General features: G+C 47.2%; 3 protein-coding genes across 5 annotated transcripts in view; 2 read left to right on the top strand and 1 right to left on the bottom strand.

Annotated features, from left to right (window-relative positions):
• The window catches only part of TJP3 (tight junction protein 3), a 60,422-nt gene extending 59,348 nt beyond the window's left edge, over positions 1-1,074 (top strand). For 2 of the 3 annotated variants that reach the window (XM_051971958.1, XM_051971956.1), the window contains exons 20-21: positions 54-100; positions 400-1,074. In XM_051971958.1, the coding sequence (XP_051827918.1) occupies positions 54-100; positions 400-502 (150 nt within the window). In that variant the 3' untranslated portion in view covers positions 503-1,074. The remainder of the gene's footprint in view (positions 1-53; positions 101-399) is intronic. The other variant, XM_051971957.1, reaches the window with a different exon arrangement.
• Positions 1,075-1,393: 319 nt separating this feature from the next.
• APBA3 (amyloid beta precursor protein binding family A member 3) lies at positions 1,394-9,191 on the bottom strand. The gene is given in 12 exon segments (XM_051971959.1): positions 1,394-1,814; positions 1,936-2,076; positions 2,395-2,514; positions 3,022-3,234; positions 4,218-4,397; positions 4,658-4,813; positions 5,599-5,685; positions 6,289-6,434; positions 6,871-6,910; positions 7,006-7,173; positions 7,176-7,745; positions 8,981-9,191. Coding segments are annotated over 11 exon segments (1,797 nt in total). The 5' UTR covers positions 7,650-7,745; positions 8,981-9,191; the 3' UTR covers positions 1,394-1,742.
• Positions 9,192-11,120: 1,929 nt separating this feature from the next.
• MRPL54 (mitochondrial ribosomal protein L54) lies at positions 11,121-17,433 on the top strand. Its single transcript, XM_051971955.1, has 3 exons — positions 11,121-11,270; positions 14,665-14,824; positions 16,929-17,433. Exons 1-3 carry the CDS (start codon positions 11,153-11,155, stop codon positions 17,059-17,061), a joined length of 411 nt encoding a protein of 136 aa, XP_051827915.1. The 5' UTR covers positions 11,121-11,152; the 3' UTR covers positions 17,062-17,433.

Below are 17,433 nucleotides of genomic sequence, written 5' to 3'. Positions count from 1 at the left end.
TCCACTATAAATCTACTCTCTTGCCCCCATTAACCTTCACTGACTCCCTACAGGCCAGGGATCTATCTGCCAAAGGCCAGTGGAGAGAAGATAGCATGAGGTAAGGCTATTTCTCGTACATGGGTAAAGGGAAGGGGCACAGTTGGTGCTAAGGGAAACTCTGGAGAGTATGGGGCAGGGTGAATCTCTTTCTAAAGTTAAGAAAATGCATTTTTAAAAAAAGGAAGTGACTCGCCCGTTCAAATCATGGGTACTCCAAATTCCAATGCTCTTTCCATATCATCGTGATCTCCCCACTGATATCTCAACAGCTTCATATTTAGAAATTTTAGACCCAAAGAAGGGGTTATCTGTGGTCACATAGCCAGCCACCAGGTTCTCATTTCTTGCTCTCCCCAGAACCTATGAGCGAGAAGCCTTGAGAAAAAAATTCACCCGAGCCCGGAACTATGAGTCGGATGAGGATGATGGCTATGACTGGGGCCCTGCCACTGACCTGTGACCCTGGGGCATGTTGACCTGTCCAACACCAAGGTCACCTCAGGGAATCTGAAAGGTCCTCCTGCCTTATTCCAGCAGCCTCAAGGAAGGGGACTCACTCTGGCTTCTACCTCCTCATTCTGGGAACGCCATCTCCACATCTGCCTACTTCTAAGAAAGTTGGATTTTTGTACACCACCACCCACTCCTTTGGTAATGCAAGACGTGGAAGGAAGACACTACCCCATCCCTCATACTCCCTACTGTCAGTGTCACAAAACATGAGCCCCTCCAGCACAGTCTTGTCCTAGACTGTGTTAGGAGAACATGTTTTCATTCTCCCAGAACCACTGGACCAAAATCAAGGCAAACTCTTGTGAGTTTTGTGTGGGGAAACAAAGATCATTTTGAGGGTCTGGATTTAACCCAGGGCTTGAATGGTGTTAGTATAGAGTTAAGAGTTTAAAAAAAAAAAAAAAAAAACCTGGGTATCTATGAACTTAAAAAAAAACTTGATAACTATATTTCAATACAATTGGTTTTCTTGGTAATCCTGCATTGTTTATTTTATTAAAAAATATTCTGAGAAATCCATCAGTTTCAGCAGACTAAGTGTGTGGGATTTGGATACCATGCTATGTATGGTACAACCCCTGAATGATGGGTTTCAAATGCTGTGTGTGTTTTGTATGTTGAATCATTTACAATCCCTCTGAGTTTATAAAAGCTTAACCCCTACCCTGGTCTTGTGGTAATCTCTGGGGCCTCTTTTTGCTCCAAATCCATTCAGACCATGACTAAATCCAGGGATTCAGCCGCTCTTCACCCTGCCTGCTCCCGCTGACCCCAACATGACAGTGGAACTCCCAGCTTCACTCCAAACCCCATGCTTTGTCCACTATTGCACTCAGGCTCTTTTCACTACATAGTTTAATCTTTACCAGCCAAAATGATAGGTTAAAAATCCCATGTGAGTGACAGTTGTTTCTGTAGCCCCTCCCCTCCAGAAAGGGGCACATCTCTTTGGTGGGTGGAGAGAAGAAGGTAGGCAAACTGAGTCTAGGATTATGGTAGCTCCAGCCTGATGATGGGCTGAGGCCCAAAGTGGCCCTTGGGAGCATAAGGCACTGACACAGCCTTGGCACAGTGGGCAAAGCCCAGGAGAAAGTCTTGGCCACGAGGATTTCCTGGAGAGGCAAGGTTTGAGAGTACGGATGTTGGGGTAATCATTCAGGGGGGCCAGGCTGGGCCCCCCTCCCAGGTCACAGATAGACGGGTTGCTCCTGGCCAGTGAGGAGGCGGTAGGTGGAGGCTGGCATCATCTTAATATGGACCTGGTAGGAGAGAGGAGGCTCAGGGCTCGGGTGCATACCCCAATAAAGGAAACTCGCCCCACCCAACCCCAGTCTGAGGGCCTGGGAGAGAAACGGGGAGCTCTGAGGGAAAGGTGCCCACCTCATCGTGGGCCTGGGTAAGCAGCTGAATAATCCTGTCATGGGGGGTGGCCACCACGCTCTGCCCATTGATCTCGATGATCCGGTGTCCAACTCGGACTCCGCCACGCTCTGCAATGCCTCCTCGCATCAAGCTGCAAATCTGATGGATGAGATCAGGACATGACTGTTATGGGGCCCTCCCCAAGGGCCAAAATCCAGATCTCTTCCCAGCATGCATTCCTACATCCTCTGAGGTCCTGGAGGAGAGGGCCAATCCTGCCCTGAAGCAGAATATCTGCAATTCCCAGGACCCAGAGAGCCAGGCCATCTGTCTGTCTTCACCAACTACCACCAGCCCACTTGTATCCAAGCAGAAGAGAGAATGAGCCTCCCAACCTTCTCTGGACCTCCAGGACCCTTCTCAGACACCCAGTGCTTGAGGAACACACAGTCCCGGCCCTTAGCCCCCCATACTCACAATGCCATTTTCCACACAAAAGCCCAGCTGCTCTCGAGCATGAGGTCGGCGGATGATGGCTGTGGTGACAGGTGGACAGTGCACAATACTCAGTGTTACTGAAGTCTCAGACTTTAGTTCCTTTTGGAGAGGGGCAGAGATCAGAATTAGACCCCAACAGCTGTATAGGGGAGGAAGGGAGGAGAGAACTAGATCCTAAGAAATCTGGTTTCTAATCTTGGTTTTACCACGTGGTGTGGGGTTAGTCACCTCTTCTCTTGGGGCTTTACCCATCTGAAAACTGAGGGAGCTGGTCTAAATCAGTAGTTCTCAAAGTGTAGTCCAGAGGGGGTCTCTGAAACCCTTCCAGAGTCTACAAATTAAAAATTAGTTTTTATTTCTAATATGGTAAATATCCATAAACATAACCCACATGAACAGATCCTCAATAATTGACAGTATAATAATAGTATAAATTTAAATCGTATAAACAAAAATTTGAGAACTATTAGTCTCAATAATTTCCAAGATCCTTCCTAGTCCTCCAAAGGTTTTTCAGCCCAATGGGTCATGGACTCAACCTCTACTTGCTATACTTGATTCAGGGTCTGCAGCAGGTCCTCAACCCAAATCCCAAAGGACACTTACTCGGACTATAGCTTGGCACGAGGCTAAGGGCAGCCCCACCAGGCTGGTGCCATTGACTGCAGTGAGCCGGTCCCCGATGCTCAGCAGCCCAGAGCGCTCAGCTGGACCACCATGCAGCAGGTTGGCGATGACGGCTGTGGGCAGCAGGGAACCCCAGCCAGATTCTACCAGGGCCACACCCAGGCACTCTCCCCGCTGCTTCTCAATACATACCTGTCAGGAGAGAAGAACTGTCAGGCACAGAGCCACATATCCCCCCCTCCTCACTGCTTCCTGACCTGGGGGAGCAGATGGGATTAAAGACCAGGAGGCACAAGAGTCCGAATGATCTAGGATAATCACTTTCTCACATACTTGGAGCTAAAAGAGACCTTAAATGCCAGTCGAATCCCTCTACCTCACAGTCATATATCAAGTTTCAAAGCAGTTATTGGGCATGTCCCAGATCATGTGGTAGTCAAAAGAGCAGTGTCCAGATTTGAACACATATTCTCCAAATCAGGCTCTTGCCAACACACCATGCTGCCTTAATGGGGGAGAAGAGAACAAAATGGCTTTCTAGAAGCAGTTGTGGTATAATGGACAAGAGCAGTGATTTAGTCTCTGAAAACTAGTGTGAATCCCAGCTTTACCATTGCTAGCTGTCTAACCTTGGGCAAGAGGCTTTAGTAATACTTGGAGCAGAAGAGTGGAATGAGGTAATGGACAGAACCTATTTTTGTAATTTATATGGCATGAGTTCTATGTAAATGTTAATTATTGTTATTTTAAAATATTTATTGATATATCAAAACCTTAGGATGAAAATAACCTTAAACTTCCGGAACATAAAACTATCAGAGCTGAGAAGTTCAGACCCTAAACTGTTTATTATCTGAGCTGATCAGAACTTTAAGATCATCAGTCCAAGTCTTCCCACCTCTCAGCTCTTACTCCACAGATAAAGCAACACGAAGCCCAGAAGGGTGAAGGCATCTCACTGCTTTCTCAAGATTGCCTGAGAGCAAAATGAAGTACTAAATGATTTAAAGGTCAAGAAATAATAACAGGTCAGAAAATACTGAGGACTCCAAGGACCTAAGGGTGGAAATTATGGGAACAAAAAAGGGAAGGGATGAATCTTGGGAGAGTGGACTGTGGAAGCAAAGGGCTGGGGGGGAATGATTAGCTGGTGAGGAGACTTCACTTTCACTCACATCCCTGCAGTTCTCTTGATTGGAGAAGTGGGCCAGGTCTCCATTGTGCAGGTCCCCTTCCTTCGGCCTCCCACGGGCTTCTTGAGTACTCAGCTGGCTAGGATCAATGCCACTGGCCCGAAGGAACTGGCCATAGGCCACGCCAAAAGCCTGTCCAATGGCTTGGGCAATCAGCTGGGCCTGGAAGGGCATAGAGAACACTGATAGCCTGCTCCTTCTTAAGCTCCCAATTCTGGGCATTTCCCAACCACTGGGCAGCCCCTAATCCATGCATTCTTGGAATCATCCCTCAGGATGGACACTGAGGACAAAAGCTTGGCCTGGGGCTTTAGAGAAGTACCCAGGGCAGGTTCAGGCCATATGCCCGCTGAGCCCCAGCCCACTGTGGAACCCTCAGAAAAGACCCAGGCCTGCTCCTGCCCCTCCCGCGGGCAGCTCACATCTGCCGAGTGGAAGACGTGGCAGATCATCTTGTAGAGTCGCCGCTCCTGCGAGCCAGGCTGCCTCGCCAGACGCCTTCGTGCCATCAGCACGACCACGTTGCCAATGTCAGCAATGTAGGAGATGGTCTGCAGGGAGTGATCCATCATAGCTTCCTGGTGGGGACAAAGGCCAGAGACAAGAGACTCAGAGCGCAGTGGCCCGTCCCAGGCCAGAAGCCTGAATCCTGATTCAGACACTAAGGCTGTGTGGCCAAATCATTTATCCTCTAAGCTACAGCTTCCTCATCTTTTAATAACAATGATAGCCAGCATGCATGCATTGCTCTGTTTCCATCTTGAATAATGGCAGCATTTCTGTATCTCTATACATTATCTTTTGGGGGGTGGATGCTATTCTCATATTTTACAGATGAGGAAACTGAGGGGGGGGCCAAGCCAGATTTGAGCTCAGGTCTTGCTAAGTCTAAGCCCAGGGCTCTATCGACTGCTAGCTCCCTCAATATAAAACAACAGGCTAACACGTGTGATAATGACCATCCACGGCTGTAGCAAGGAAAGGACCCTGCAGACTTTCAACCACTATGGGAGCACGTTAGGATGACCTCTTTCTCCCATTTCTTTGATGCCCAGCTCTTCATTTTCAAGCCCTCCCTTTCAAGAACCTTCACTGGCTCCATATGTTCAAGAGTCAGAACTGGAAGGGACCTTGGGGACCCTCCCAGTCCAAATCCCTCTTTTTAAAGAAAAAGAAAGTGGCCCAGAGGGCTTAAGTGACTTAGTTGTCAGGCTTAAGTGCAAGACTCTCCACCTGGAGTTTGAAAGCCCTTCATGACCTGGCCCCAATCTCCCTCTCTAGGTCCCTCATCCCTCATAGCCCCCACCCTAGCTTGAGCTCCTTGCCAACCTACTTCTCCCTCCCCTTGCTCCAGGGCAGGTACCTGGGAGTCAGCGGTCAAGACTTTAATCCTCTTTGTGGAGATGAAGAGGTCAACCTCAGTCATGGGCTGGGTCTCTCCCTCAGGAGCCTGCAGAAAAGGATGGGAGTGAGCCAGACCAAGCCATCCTCCACCCCAGCTTCTCTCCTTCTCAGGAGCCAGGAAGCTCTGGCTACTGCTACAACCAATCCTCTCCTCCCTCAATGGAACCCAGCTGTCCCTGGCCTCTGACATAAAGGAAAACAGAGACTGAGAGAAAAGAGCACTGGATTCGTATTAGTGGAGTTCCAGCTCTCCCCACTAAATACCTGTTTGACTTTAGGCAAGACATTTAAGCTGCTATAAAACGGGGGTGAGGAGTGCAGGGTAGGTTTGGAGGTAGAAAAAATGAACATTGGGATGGGGTAACTTCATTTTCATCAGGCAGTAAAGAAGGGAAATAAAACCAAGTAATTGACTGGGTGACATCTACCCTATTGATTCAGTTCAAGGACAAAGCCTTGATGGGATAAGGCCCTAGACTCCCCCCATGATTTTCCCCAAAGGTATGTAGAATCTCAAGGCTAAGCTCCAGTTCCAGGCTCCATTCTCTTATCTACAGACCTTTATTCTCAAGAGCAAAAGGATATGGTGACAAGGTCGCCTATCATATTCTTTTCCTGCTGTCTCCTTCCCCACCCTTTTTAGTCTTACCTTGATCCGATCCACAGCCTCTTGGGCCTGGGCCATGCGGGCACTCGGGGAGGGGTTTCGTTCTGAAACGAGCTGGGTGGAGCCTAGATACTTGGCTCCAAAAATGACACCATCCAGGAGATCTTCTGGGTCACAGGGTCCTGCCACTAAGACGCAGGGTCAAATAGGTGAGTCCTCATAATCCCCCCTTTTGGTCCCCAGCTCTCCCCTGGAGTCTTTGGGGTAGTCATAGAGCTAAGAACCTTGAGATCCCAAACCTGTCCCTCCACCTCTCCAAAGTATAACTGCAACCTCTATCACCCATGAGTCCAGACGCCACCAATAAGCTGACCTACGCATTTTTTTTGAAACTTAAAAGTAGCTCCCAGTACTCAACCAGAGAATGGCGGGTGGGTCCTGGAAGCAAAAATAACCTCACTAAAGTCTATCTTGAGTGGTCTAGACATACCAGTCTAGAGCTCTCCATTCCCATCTAGTCTGCAGAGGAAACCTAAGCTTCGAGCAGAGATGGCTCTTGTTCTCCCCTTTAAAACTCCTCCCATCAGGTCCCACATTGGTGGAATGGAGGAAGAGGACACTCACCTTCTTGGAAAGTAGGATAGGATGCTAAGGCTTCAGAAGTCTGAAAGGAGACATGGGAAAGGAGGAAGCTTAGTAACAAGATTTCCTAGTTTCGCTCCTAAGTTTTGCTGAGGGAGATGGGAAAATCATTTTTACCTGGGTGGCGCCAGCATCAGCAGACGGATCCTCAGAATGGACCAGTGGACCAGGGTCCAGCCAGGGCTCTGGAGAGCTACTAGAACTACCCTCTCCATCCACAGACCCCTCCTCTGTCCTTTCAGCACAGTCCTTCGGGGGCTGGAGAAGGCAAGGGACAGGGCCCGGGGGTCTTCAGGAGTTGGGGGGGCTGTTTGAGTCAGAGGTGCTCCCTCCTCACCACACAGTAGATTGATCAGGTCTTCATGCCTGGCTTCGGATGACAAAAGTCCATGATGTTCTGAGGCTTCGGGAGTGGTCAAACCATGACCAGTGGCGATGTGGAGGGGGCAGGGGTGTCCATTCTGGGAAGGGGCTTCTGGCAAATCTAAAGGCAAAGCCTGGAACTGGTCCACCAGGTGCTGAAGTTCCTGCCCACTGGGGTCTTCGTCCAAGTCCATCTGGTTCTGACTCCCCAAAACCTTGGGCCCCGTGCCTTCAAGGTCACTGGTTGGAGCTGCCTCGGGGACTGCCAGGTCCCAAGGGCAAGGAGGTTCTGAGGGGGTAGCGGCTGAGGGTGGAGGACCAAAAGAGAGAGGACCGGAGGCCTCTGACTGTCCCAGGTCCATGGCTGGCAGCTCTGAGGAAGCCACATCAGAGTCCATGTTCTCACACTAGTATCTTAAAGGCGCAGGCGGGGTCCTGGGCTTTGTCACTAGGGGACCTTGCGAAGGGAAGTCTCTGGATCTCCGCTGACCCATCTGTAAAGCAAGAAGGCTGATGAATAACAGAAGTAATAGTGAGTCACGGAGGGAATAACGGCAGCTAGATGGTGCAGGGGACAGTCCTGGACTTGGAGCCAGGAGTTCAAATCCATCCAAGACACCGAGCTGCCTTGCTCACCCGGCGGATCTCTGGAAGGAGGGCTGCTGGGAAGATCTCCTGAAACAGCATGTAGCATTCTGCAGACTAAAGCACTACAGAAATGCCAGCGGGCTATGCAGGTTAGAGCATACACTTCCTCGGGTTTGCAGAGCCCCTTGCATCGGGCTCCCATCCCGGGAAGAAGGCAGAACAGTGTTGTTATATCCCCATTCTGTAGTTGTCCTTTGGTTGTGACTCACTCTTGGAAGAGACACCAGAGTGCTTTGCCATGTCCTCCTCCAGCTCATTTTACAGATGAGCAAACTGAGGCTAACGGGGCGACGTGACTGAGGCTAACGGGGTGACGTGTCTGAGGCCACATTTGGGCTCGGGTCTCCGCCCGGCACTCTGCACAGCTACCCCCGTTTTACAGATGAGCAAACTGAGGCTAACGGGGCGACGTGTCTGAGGCCACATTTGGGCTCGGGTCTCCCCGAGTCCCCGCCCGGCACTCTGTGCACAGCTATCCCCGTTTTACAGATGAGCAAACTGAGGCTAACGGGGCGACGTGTCTGAGGCCACATTTGGGCTCGGGTCTCCCCGAGTCCCCGCCAGGCACTCTGCACAGCTATCCCCGTTTTACAGATGAGCAAACTGAGGCTAACGGGGCGACGTGTCTGAGACCACATTTGGGCTCGGTCTCCCCGAGTCCCCGCCAGGCACTCTGCACAGCTATCCCCGTTTTACAGATGAGCAAACTGAGGCTAACGGGGCGACGTGTCTGAGGCCACATTTGGGCTCGGGTCTCCCCGAGTCCCCGCCCGGCACTCTGCACAGCTACCCCCGTTTTACAGATGAGCAAACTGAGGCTAACGGGGCGACGTGTCTGAGGCCACATTTGGGCTCGGGTCTCCCCGAGTCCCCGCCCGGCACTCTGTGCACAGCTACCCCCGTTTTGCAGATGAGGAAACTGAGGCTGAGTATGTAAGGGACCCCCGGGAGGTCAAACAGCTACTAAGTAGCAGAACGGAAGTCGGCCCTCGCCCCCTCCACTTCCCCTTCATTTTACCCGGCCCTTCCGCCACGAGCCCAGCCTCCCCTTCCCTGACACCCCTGCCCCAATTTCCCAAACCTGCTCAGGGTTCCAGGCCTGGCTGGACCACATTCTGCCCCCTCAGTTACTCCCAAGCAGCGGCGCGTCCCCGCGAGGCCGGAGTCCTGGGGCGGCTCTGGCTTAGGTCCCGGAGCCGGTGCGCAGAGCTCCACGCTGGGTTCCCCGCGGGGTCCGGACCCTGGGTCACCCACCGCAGCCGCCACCGCAGCCGCTCCCAGCCCAGCCCAGCCCAGCCCGGCCAGGTCCTCACGCCCCACTGCGCCGGCGCCATCCCCAAGGCTTGTTGGGAAATGTAGTTCCTTTGAAGTCTGAGCCGTGAGGCTGAGGGAAAATCTCCTGGGGAAGTGAATGGGAGAAAGTCAGAGCTGAAAGCACAGACATTTAACTTTATAGAGAGTTCTGAAACTCTATGTGATTTATCTGACTTGTCTTCAGTCTGACTCAGTCTTCAGACTGAGGATTGTGGTATATTATATATACATTAAATATTACACACACTCACATATATCACTTTTGTTATATACAATATATGTTATATAACACGGGATTATGTGATGTGTATTTTATGTATAATTTAGGGTACATATGACATATGAATACTGCGGGAATTATACTTATTTTGCAGATGAGGAACCCGAGTTTCAGACTGGATGATTTGTCTCTTGGGAACTTTTGGCGCCTCCAAAACAAAGGTTAGGTTTGGCTCATTCAGATTATAAATATATATATATTAAACATTGCTACCACATAACTTGTTTTTCCCACTTAAAATCCAGCGTTCTTTCCACCACATTACCCCAAGCCCTACTACAATATAGTTCCAGAGATAGGACTGGAACCCAAGTACCCTGACTCTTAATTCACTGGATCACACGGATGTCTTGGAACTTGTTAAGCACTGACCTTTATGTACCTTATTTTGTATTATAATGTATATATACATATGTGTGTTTGCCAGGAGGACCTCTGAAACTTGGAACAAAAGACCAAAAAACCTCCTTTTCATGGAATGAAACCAATTTTTCTATTGTCAACATCTTGTTCAAATATCAGATTTGAATCGCCTCGATTCCATGTCATATCTTCACATTTTTATTCTTCAGTAACTAATAATGAGCATCGATTTAGTACTTTTAAGATTTGCAAAGTGATTTACAAATTTTTTTCATTTGATCCTAAGAACAACCTCAGAGGGAAGTACTATTTATACCCCCATGTTGATAGTTGAAGAAACCTAGGAAGAAAGTTAAATGGCTTATACAGCTTAGTAAATGTCTGAAGCGGAATTTGAACTGAGGTCTAGTGCAGGTTCCACTGCCCACAAACATCGTGGGGAGTGGGGAGAAGCAAGAACAAGCTGGTTTTGATTTCATTGATGGAGGGAGCTCTAAGGAGACGATCCATCAGATTCACCAGCACCTACATAAATTTTGGGGCTTTCCCAGGCACTGAGACTCTAAGGGAATACCCCATAATCACAAACCACAAGCGTCAGAGACAGGCCCGCCCCCTGGTGGATAATTATGAGAGAAAACCATATCTAAGTTTTGGAGGAGAGCAAACACTGTACTTGACGTATAATTACTGCTTAAAAAAGACTTTTAATTCACGTGATGATGGAGTGAAGAAACGAAATATTTAAAAGGTCGATACTTAATAAGGAAGACTTCCTGGAAGAGGCGTTACTTAAGGGGATGTCAGATAGTCACTTAAGCTCCTTAGGTCTTATTTGCTTATCAGTAAAATAAAAGATCTAACCTATAGAACCTTTCTGGTTTTAAATCCTATGAATAAGAAGGAAAGAAAGCAGGAACGCATTTTAGACATAGCATGAATAAAAATATGGAGAATTGGAGCCTATAATTTAGAACAAGACAGTTTCCTTGAAGAGTGGCGAAAGGACAAAAAAAAAAAATTAAACTGGGAAAGTAATGTGTAAAGTGTAAATTACTAGATTATGAAAGGTCCTGAATAGCAAACTTTACTCGGGAACCCAGGAAGATTTTTGCCCGATTTACAATTTATTTATTTTAGTTAGAGATTAGAGTGCAAATTGAGACCCCTCCCAGTTCTGTAATCCGGGAACTACTCAAATTTCTTAGTACGGACTGCACTTCCCAAAATGCTGTGCGGCCGCTTCAGTTCTGCGCACTCTTATGACGAAAATAGTATCCGCCACGGGAGGACGTTATGGCCGCGCGCTTTGTCTTCGGAGTTCCCTGGACCTTGGGGAGCTTACGTGGATCGTCTTTTCGGGGTCTCAGCGCCCCTTGTGGCCTCTGTTTTAGGGGGTACGCTAAAAAACCGGGTGAGTTGGCCGGACCGGGCAATAACAGAGATCGGGGACCAGCTTTGACTTTGCACCGACGCGTGCGGGAGGACCAGGACTGCGAGCGGAAGCGCTGAGACTTGTCAGTTCAACGCGCCTGCGCCGGTTGTGGAGCTGGGTCACACTCGCTCAACGCACTACGCAAGCGCCGGCTGCGGGCCTTGGGCTAGGGAAAGGGAGCGAGGACGTGACCGAACGCGCCTTAGTATTTTCTCTCAGTCCTCTTTTCCCCGGAATTGAGGCGTTTCTTGCCAGACGAGAAAAAGCCCCTTAGGGTCATTGGGCCTGAGGAAGGAGATCCCCTAATCAATCAATTGAGCATCTGGTATACAGTAGGAGCTTAATAAATGCTCGTTGCCCCCCCCCCCTCAATCTGCAAGCATTTGTTAAGTGCCTACAGTTGGGAGGCACCCAGACTTTCAGAAGGATGGGGCATATGATTTTGAGCCAAAAGGGACTTTTAGGCCAGTGATCTTATTTTACAAAAGGAAGCCGATTTCAGAAAGAGTGAAATGACCTCTTAGTAAGTAAACAGTAAACTGGTAAGTAAAAAAGTTGGGATTCAAACTCAGATGTGTTGATTCCCAAATGCGTTGCTCTTTGTGCCACTGTGACCTAAGTGGAGATCCCGCGGGCTGACTCGTTGTTGGCCCATTTGGCGTTTTCTTGGTTTGCCACCTCCTTCTCCATCTCATTGTACAGATGAGAAAACTGAGGCAAATGGTGAAGGTGATGAGCTCCGAAGCTGAGCTTGGAGAAGGAGGGAAAGGAAGAAAGGCAGAGCAAGATGGGACAGGAATTCGGGAACCCGAGTTATCTGCGGCACAGAATAGGAAAGTTTATTTCTGGATATCACTAAGAAAGAGACTCTCTTGCTGAACAAAAGCCCCTACAAGCTAGAGATTTTGTAAAGAGGTTTGTTGGGGATACTTAGTTTTATGGGCAGATCCTAGAGCTTGGGACAATTGAAACAATGGAGAATTTTAGAATTGAATGGGTGCGTGTCTGTAGATTAATCTTTACCTCTTTGGAGAACTTTCAGTAGAGAGTGTTATCAATGGGGGTGGTCTCGCAGGATAACTGAAGGAAGCTGGTTGTCCTGTTTGTCCTGGGTTGGGGACAGAGGCAAGGTTCAAGGAGGCTTTGTCCTTGAGAAAGTTTGGAGGTCTCCCCTGGTCCAAGTGACTTGTCCAGAGTCACCCAGCTAGGAAGTGTCTGAAGGCAGATTTGGATTCAGGTCCTCCTGGCTCCAGGTCCAGCTTTCTCTGCCCTCTGCGCTGCTTAACTGCCTAGTGTCAGAACCACTCAGGACCTGTGTTAGACTGTTTGGGCTGACAAGTACCGTAGGACATATCAAATAGAATTTGAAGCGGCTGTAGAGATCATATCGTCCACTTTGCAGAAAAAGTTGTTGAAGTTACCCCATAACTAGGAGGTGATGTAGATGGAGCACCAGACCTGGAGGCAGGAAGTCCCGAGTTCCTGGACCAGTCACTTAAGCCTTGGTTTGCCTTCGTTTTTTTTCACCGGTAAAGTGGGGTAATAACACTGACCTTCAAGGCTTGTTATAAAGATCAACTGAAATAATCATTGTAAAGCTCTTAGTGTATTACCAGGCAGTGCTATATGTTTGCTATCATTGTCATCCACCTTCTGCTTGCTGAGTGAAGAGGGGCAGTGACTAACCTTTTCTAAATTTGGCAGCACTTCTAAATCACTGTTGATTAGAGAAAAGCAAATTAAGCTAACCATGCACACCTCTCAAATCGTCTAGATGACAGGAAAAGATAATGATGAATGTTGGAAAGGATATGGGAAAACTGGGACACTGATACATGTTAGTGGAACTGAACTGATCCAACCAATCTGGAGAGCAATTTGTAACTGTGTCCATGGAGTTATCAAACTGTGCATGAAGAAGGGACCTTGAAACTCTAAAAATCCTTGGAGGAGAAAATCTCCAACTCTGCCTCAATGAGGGACCCCTCCTGAAAGACAATTTCTTTCTTGTTATCTAGATGGGGTCGTTTCAGTCCTGAAACTCATTGAATTCTATTCAAATCCCAACCCAAGCTTATGAGTGAACTCCCTCTGTCCCAGCCTCCACTAAGACACTCAATATAAAAGAGCCAAAGTAAAATCTTCTCTTTGCAGAGGTTCCAAACATGCCAGCTATGTCATGCTTGGGATGTCAAGGAGCCTTTGTCCACTGGAATATTCTTTTCCCATGTCACCCTCTCTTTACTCTCACCTGTTTCCCTAACCAGACTTTATGCCTCTCTGTCAGGATTTCTAACCTTTCTCCCCAATCCTTATAATTAAACCTCTTTTGTCAATCTAGGTTTTGGGGTCTGTAAATTCCTTTACCAGAGAATCTCTGCGCCACCAGAAGGGAGGTGCCAACTCCAAAGGGGGTGTAGGGGAGCCAAACCTCTCCATTTGGTTCCCTGAAGCCCGAACCTGTCACTAGATCTTATTACTTAACTTCCTGACCACCGGAAACCCTAATTTCATTTTGGTTCCCTAAATCTAGACCTTATCATGCATACCCTTTTTGATCCAGCAGTGTTTCTACTGGGCTTATATCCCAAAGAAATATTAAAGGAGGAAAAGGGACCCACATGTGCAAAAATGTTTGTGGCAGCCCTCTTTGCAGCGGCTAGAAACTGGAAACTGAGTGGATGTCCATCAATTGGAGAACGGCTGAATAAATTATGGTATATGAATGTTATGGAATATTACTATTCTATAAGAAGTGATCAGCAGGATGATTTTAGAGAAGCTTGGAGAGACTTACATGGACTGATGCTGAATGAAATGAGCAGAACCAGGAGATCATTACAAAAACTACAAAATTATACAATAATCAATTCTCATGGGCATGGCTCTTTCCAATAATGAGATGATTGAGGCCAGTTCCAATGATCTTGTAATGAAGAGAGCCATCTACACTCAGAGACAAACTGTGGGAACTGAATTGGATCACAACATAGCATTTTCACTCTTTATATTGTTGTTTGATTGCATTTTGTTTTCTTTCTCATTTTTTCCTTCTTGATATGACTTTTCTTATACAGCAAGATAATTGTATAATTATGCATATATTGGATTTAACATATTGGATTATTTGCCATGTCGGGGAGGGGAGAGGGGAAGAAAGGAAATTTAGAACACAAGGTTTTGCAAGGATCAGTGTTGAAAAATTATCAATGTATATGTTTTAAAAATAAAAAGTTTTAATAAAAAAATTTAAAAAACTTTGCAGCACTTAACACAGTATTTGATACATAGTAAGTGCTTAATAAATGCTTCTTAACTTCTGCCCTGGGATAATCTGGCATAGTGCTGAGTTGAGCTATCATTCTCTTCATAGGAGTAAAAGGAGGCAAAGGCAAAGGGTTACCTGCAGAGGCCCTGAAGGACCCAGAAGTATGTAAGGACCCAGTAATGCTCACTACTCACGCCATGGGGGTCAACATCTACAAAGAGGGCCCTGAAGTGACCCTGAAGCCGGACGCAGAGTATCCTGACTGGTGAGTCAAGAGAGAGCCCCATAAAAAAACCTCAGAGAAATGCCTGTTACTTGGTACCTGAAAGCTGGGAAGATCATTCATAGTTGGATGTTGTTTCCCAAACTCAGCCTTCTTTCTCCTACTTTTGCACAGGCTCTTCCCTCACTTCAGTCCAGCAGTGTACCCTCTTTACCTCTTAGAATCGGTAGTACGTGCTTAATAAATGCTTACTGAATTTAAAAAGAACTTTTTGTTTCCTTCAAGACTCATTTCCAATCCAGTTCAAAATGGAAAGGCTCTGTGTAACAAGTAGCTCCTGAGCTGAGCTTTGAAGGAAGCTGGGGATTGTAAAAAGTGGAGATGAATTTAATTTAATTGCAGGCTTACTAGACAGATGGCCCTTACAGAGGCCAAGAGAGGGGAAATGGAAGACTAGGAACATGGAGAAGCCAGTTTGGCTAGAATGTTGAGTGAGTAAAGGTGATGGGTTCTATTGGCAGTCAGAGAGTTGTGGAAATCCCCTTGTGGTTGGTGCAGGTCCTTCATGAAAGAATTCACAAACTCGAAGAGTTTTAAGTGGCAAAAATGGAAGTTTATTGTTGGATGAGAAGTCAGCTTTGCTAGGAAAACTGATTTCTTCAATGGCAAAGTCCTATTAAAAAAATAGAGTCTGGCACTAAGAAGAGAATGTCTTCTCAGCGGACAGGAGTGCTAACAGGCAGCTATGCCCTATTCCAGACTTCTGCAAAGAAATGAGAGAGCAAAAACCTATTTTATGAGTAGATTGAGGGGAGGGTTTAAGTGGGGGGCTGAGGGCAATTTGAACTGATCAGACCAGGATCTCCCTATTGAAATTACTTTGAAGGCTTTTTCAGCCTGAATTTGAATGGATATCGGGCTATCAGTGGAGGTGATTTGCTTTAGAAATGGCCCAGGCTGAGAAGCTCTCTTACAGACTCCATAGAGCCTGGGAGGCCAGGAATCAAAGGGGACAGAATTTCAGAGTGTTAATTTTACAGATCAAAAAGGAACACAATTTCATACCCCCATCAAAGGGGAGTGATGTGCAGTAAACTAGAGCTAGATTGGAGAGGGCTTTAAGTGGCAAACAGAGGGGTTTATATTTTGTTATAGAAACAATTGGGAGTCATTCATATTTATTGAGCAGAGGAATGACATGGTAATATTTCTTTAGGAAGGTTATTTTAGTAGCTGAATGGAAAGTGGATTGGAGAAGGGAGAAATAGGAGTCTGATAAGGAGTATCTTGAAATAGGCTGATGATCCAGAAGGAATGAAGTCCTGAAGCATGGGAGGGCCATGTGAATAGATAGAAAGAGATGGAGATGAGAAATGTTATCCAGGCAGAATGGGCCAGACTTAGCAACCATTTGAACCTGAGAGGTGGGGGAGAGGGAATAGTCCAGTATGACTCTGTGGCTGTAAATCTGAATTACTGGAAGGACAGAGATATTCCCTAAGAGAAGATGGAAGTTTGTTCCTTTAATCCTTTCCTGATGTCCTCAAATTCTTTCTTCTTCTGCCAATTACTTGGCAGTCCCTCATTTGTTTATGTGTTGTATCCTCCCAATGGAATGTAAGCTCTTTGAGGCTGGGAAGGGTGGTTGAGGATATTTTATTTGTCCTTGTATTCCTAGCACCTGCAAAAGCAGAGTGCTTTGCAAATAGTATTTGCAAATAGATTATTTGTTGATTTGGATTAAAGGTCTCCTGTAGCAGGTGGGACTTGAATTGGAGCTCAAAGGTTTTGGATAGGGGAAAAGAGTAGGCTTTGTCCTGGGATGTAGAATGGTAAGGAGGCTGGTTGGGTTGGGGTAGTGTGGAGCAGCCTAAATTGACTTGTGGAAGACCTCAAATACTTGACTTGGTTTTTATTCTATGACCCAGAGATTAACAAATGAAAGTCCTGGGGCAAATATAGCTTTTGCTTATTTTTTGTAAGGCTGCAAGTTAAGATTTGTCTTTTCCATTTTTTAGATAAAGCTTTGTTATATTTTAAAGTTAAAAATCATTCTTAGATGGGAATTTGTCCCCTCTCTGCTATAGACTAAAGGGAGCCATTGGAGTATTATTAATCAGGTAGTGACTCTCTTTTTTTTCCTCAGGCTTTTTGAGATGAACCTGGGGCCGCCCAAGACACTGGAGGAGCTAGATTCTGAAAGCCGGGAATACTGGCGACTCCTGCGCAAACAGAACATCTGGAGGCACAACAAGTTACACAAGAACAAGAAACTGTGACAGAGGACATTGTGGGCAGCATCCCTCCTTGTTCCTGTGATGGGATATCTTCTGGGGACCCCTCACTAAACAGAGCCTCTCCTCAGAACAGGACTGTGGGCATCAGGGGAGGAGGGGGCCAGAGGCCATAGAGAAAAGGGTTTTCTCCCAAGAACTCTGTATTGGGGGGAGGGGAGGACGCGGAAAGAGAGCAAGACGTGGAAGAGAAAGCTCTTTCCCTTCTATTCTTGGACTGTGATTCTTCAAGCCTCCCTCTCATTTTGCTTTCTGAGAGTCCCAGCAGCCCCTTGTGCTGAAGCTGGCTGAGAAGGACCTGGGCCCAGGCAGGTGAATAAAAACCCTCCCAGGAGTTTCTTTGGGAGCAGAATGACA

Source organism: Antechinus flavipes, chromosome 1 (assembly GCF_016432865.1).
Source record: "Antechinus flavipes isolate AdamAnt ecotype Samford, QLD, Australia chromosome 1, AdamAnt_v2, whole genome shotgun sequence".
Taxonomy (NCBI): Eukaryota; Metazoa; Chordata; class Mammalia; order Dasyuromorphia; family Dasyuridae; genus Antechinus; species Antechinus flavipes.
Note: the sequence above shows the minus strand (reverse complement) of the source record. Positions and strands in the feature narration are given on the sequence as shown.

Coding starts and splice junctions, on each gene's coding strand:
- MRPL54 (XM_051971955.1), top strand. CDS start 11,153: ATGGCCGCGCGCTTTGTCTTCGGAGTTCCCTGGACCTTGGGGAGCTTA. Junction 11,271..14,664: donor GGGGTACGCTAAAAAACCGG/GTGAGTTGGCCG, acceptor TTCTCTTCATAG/GAGTAAAAGGAGGCAAAGGC. Junction 14,825..16,928: donor GACGCAGAGTATCCTGACTG/GTGAGTCAAGAG, acceptor TTTTTTCCTCAG/GCTTTTTGAGATGAACCTGG.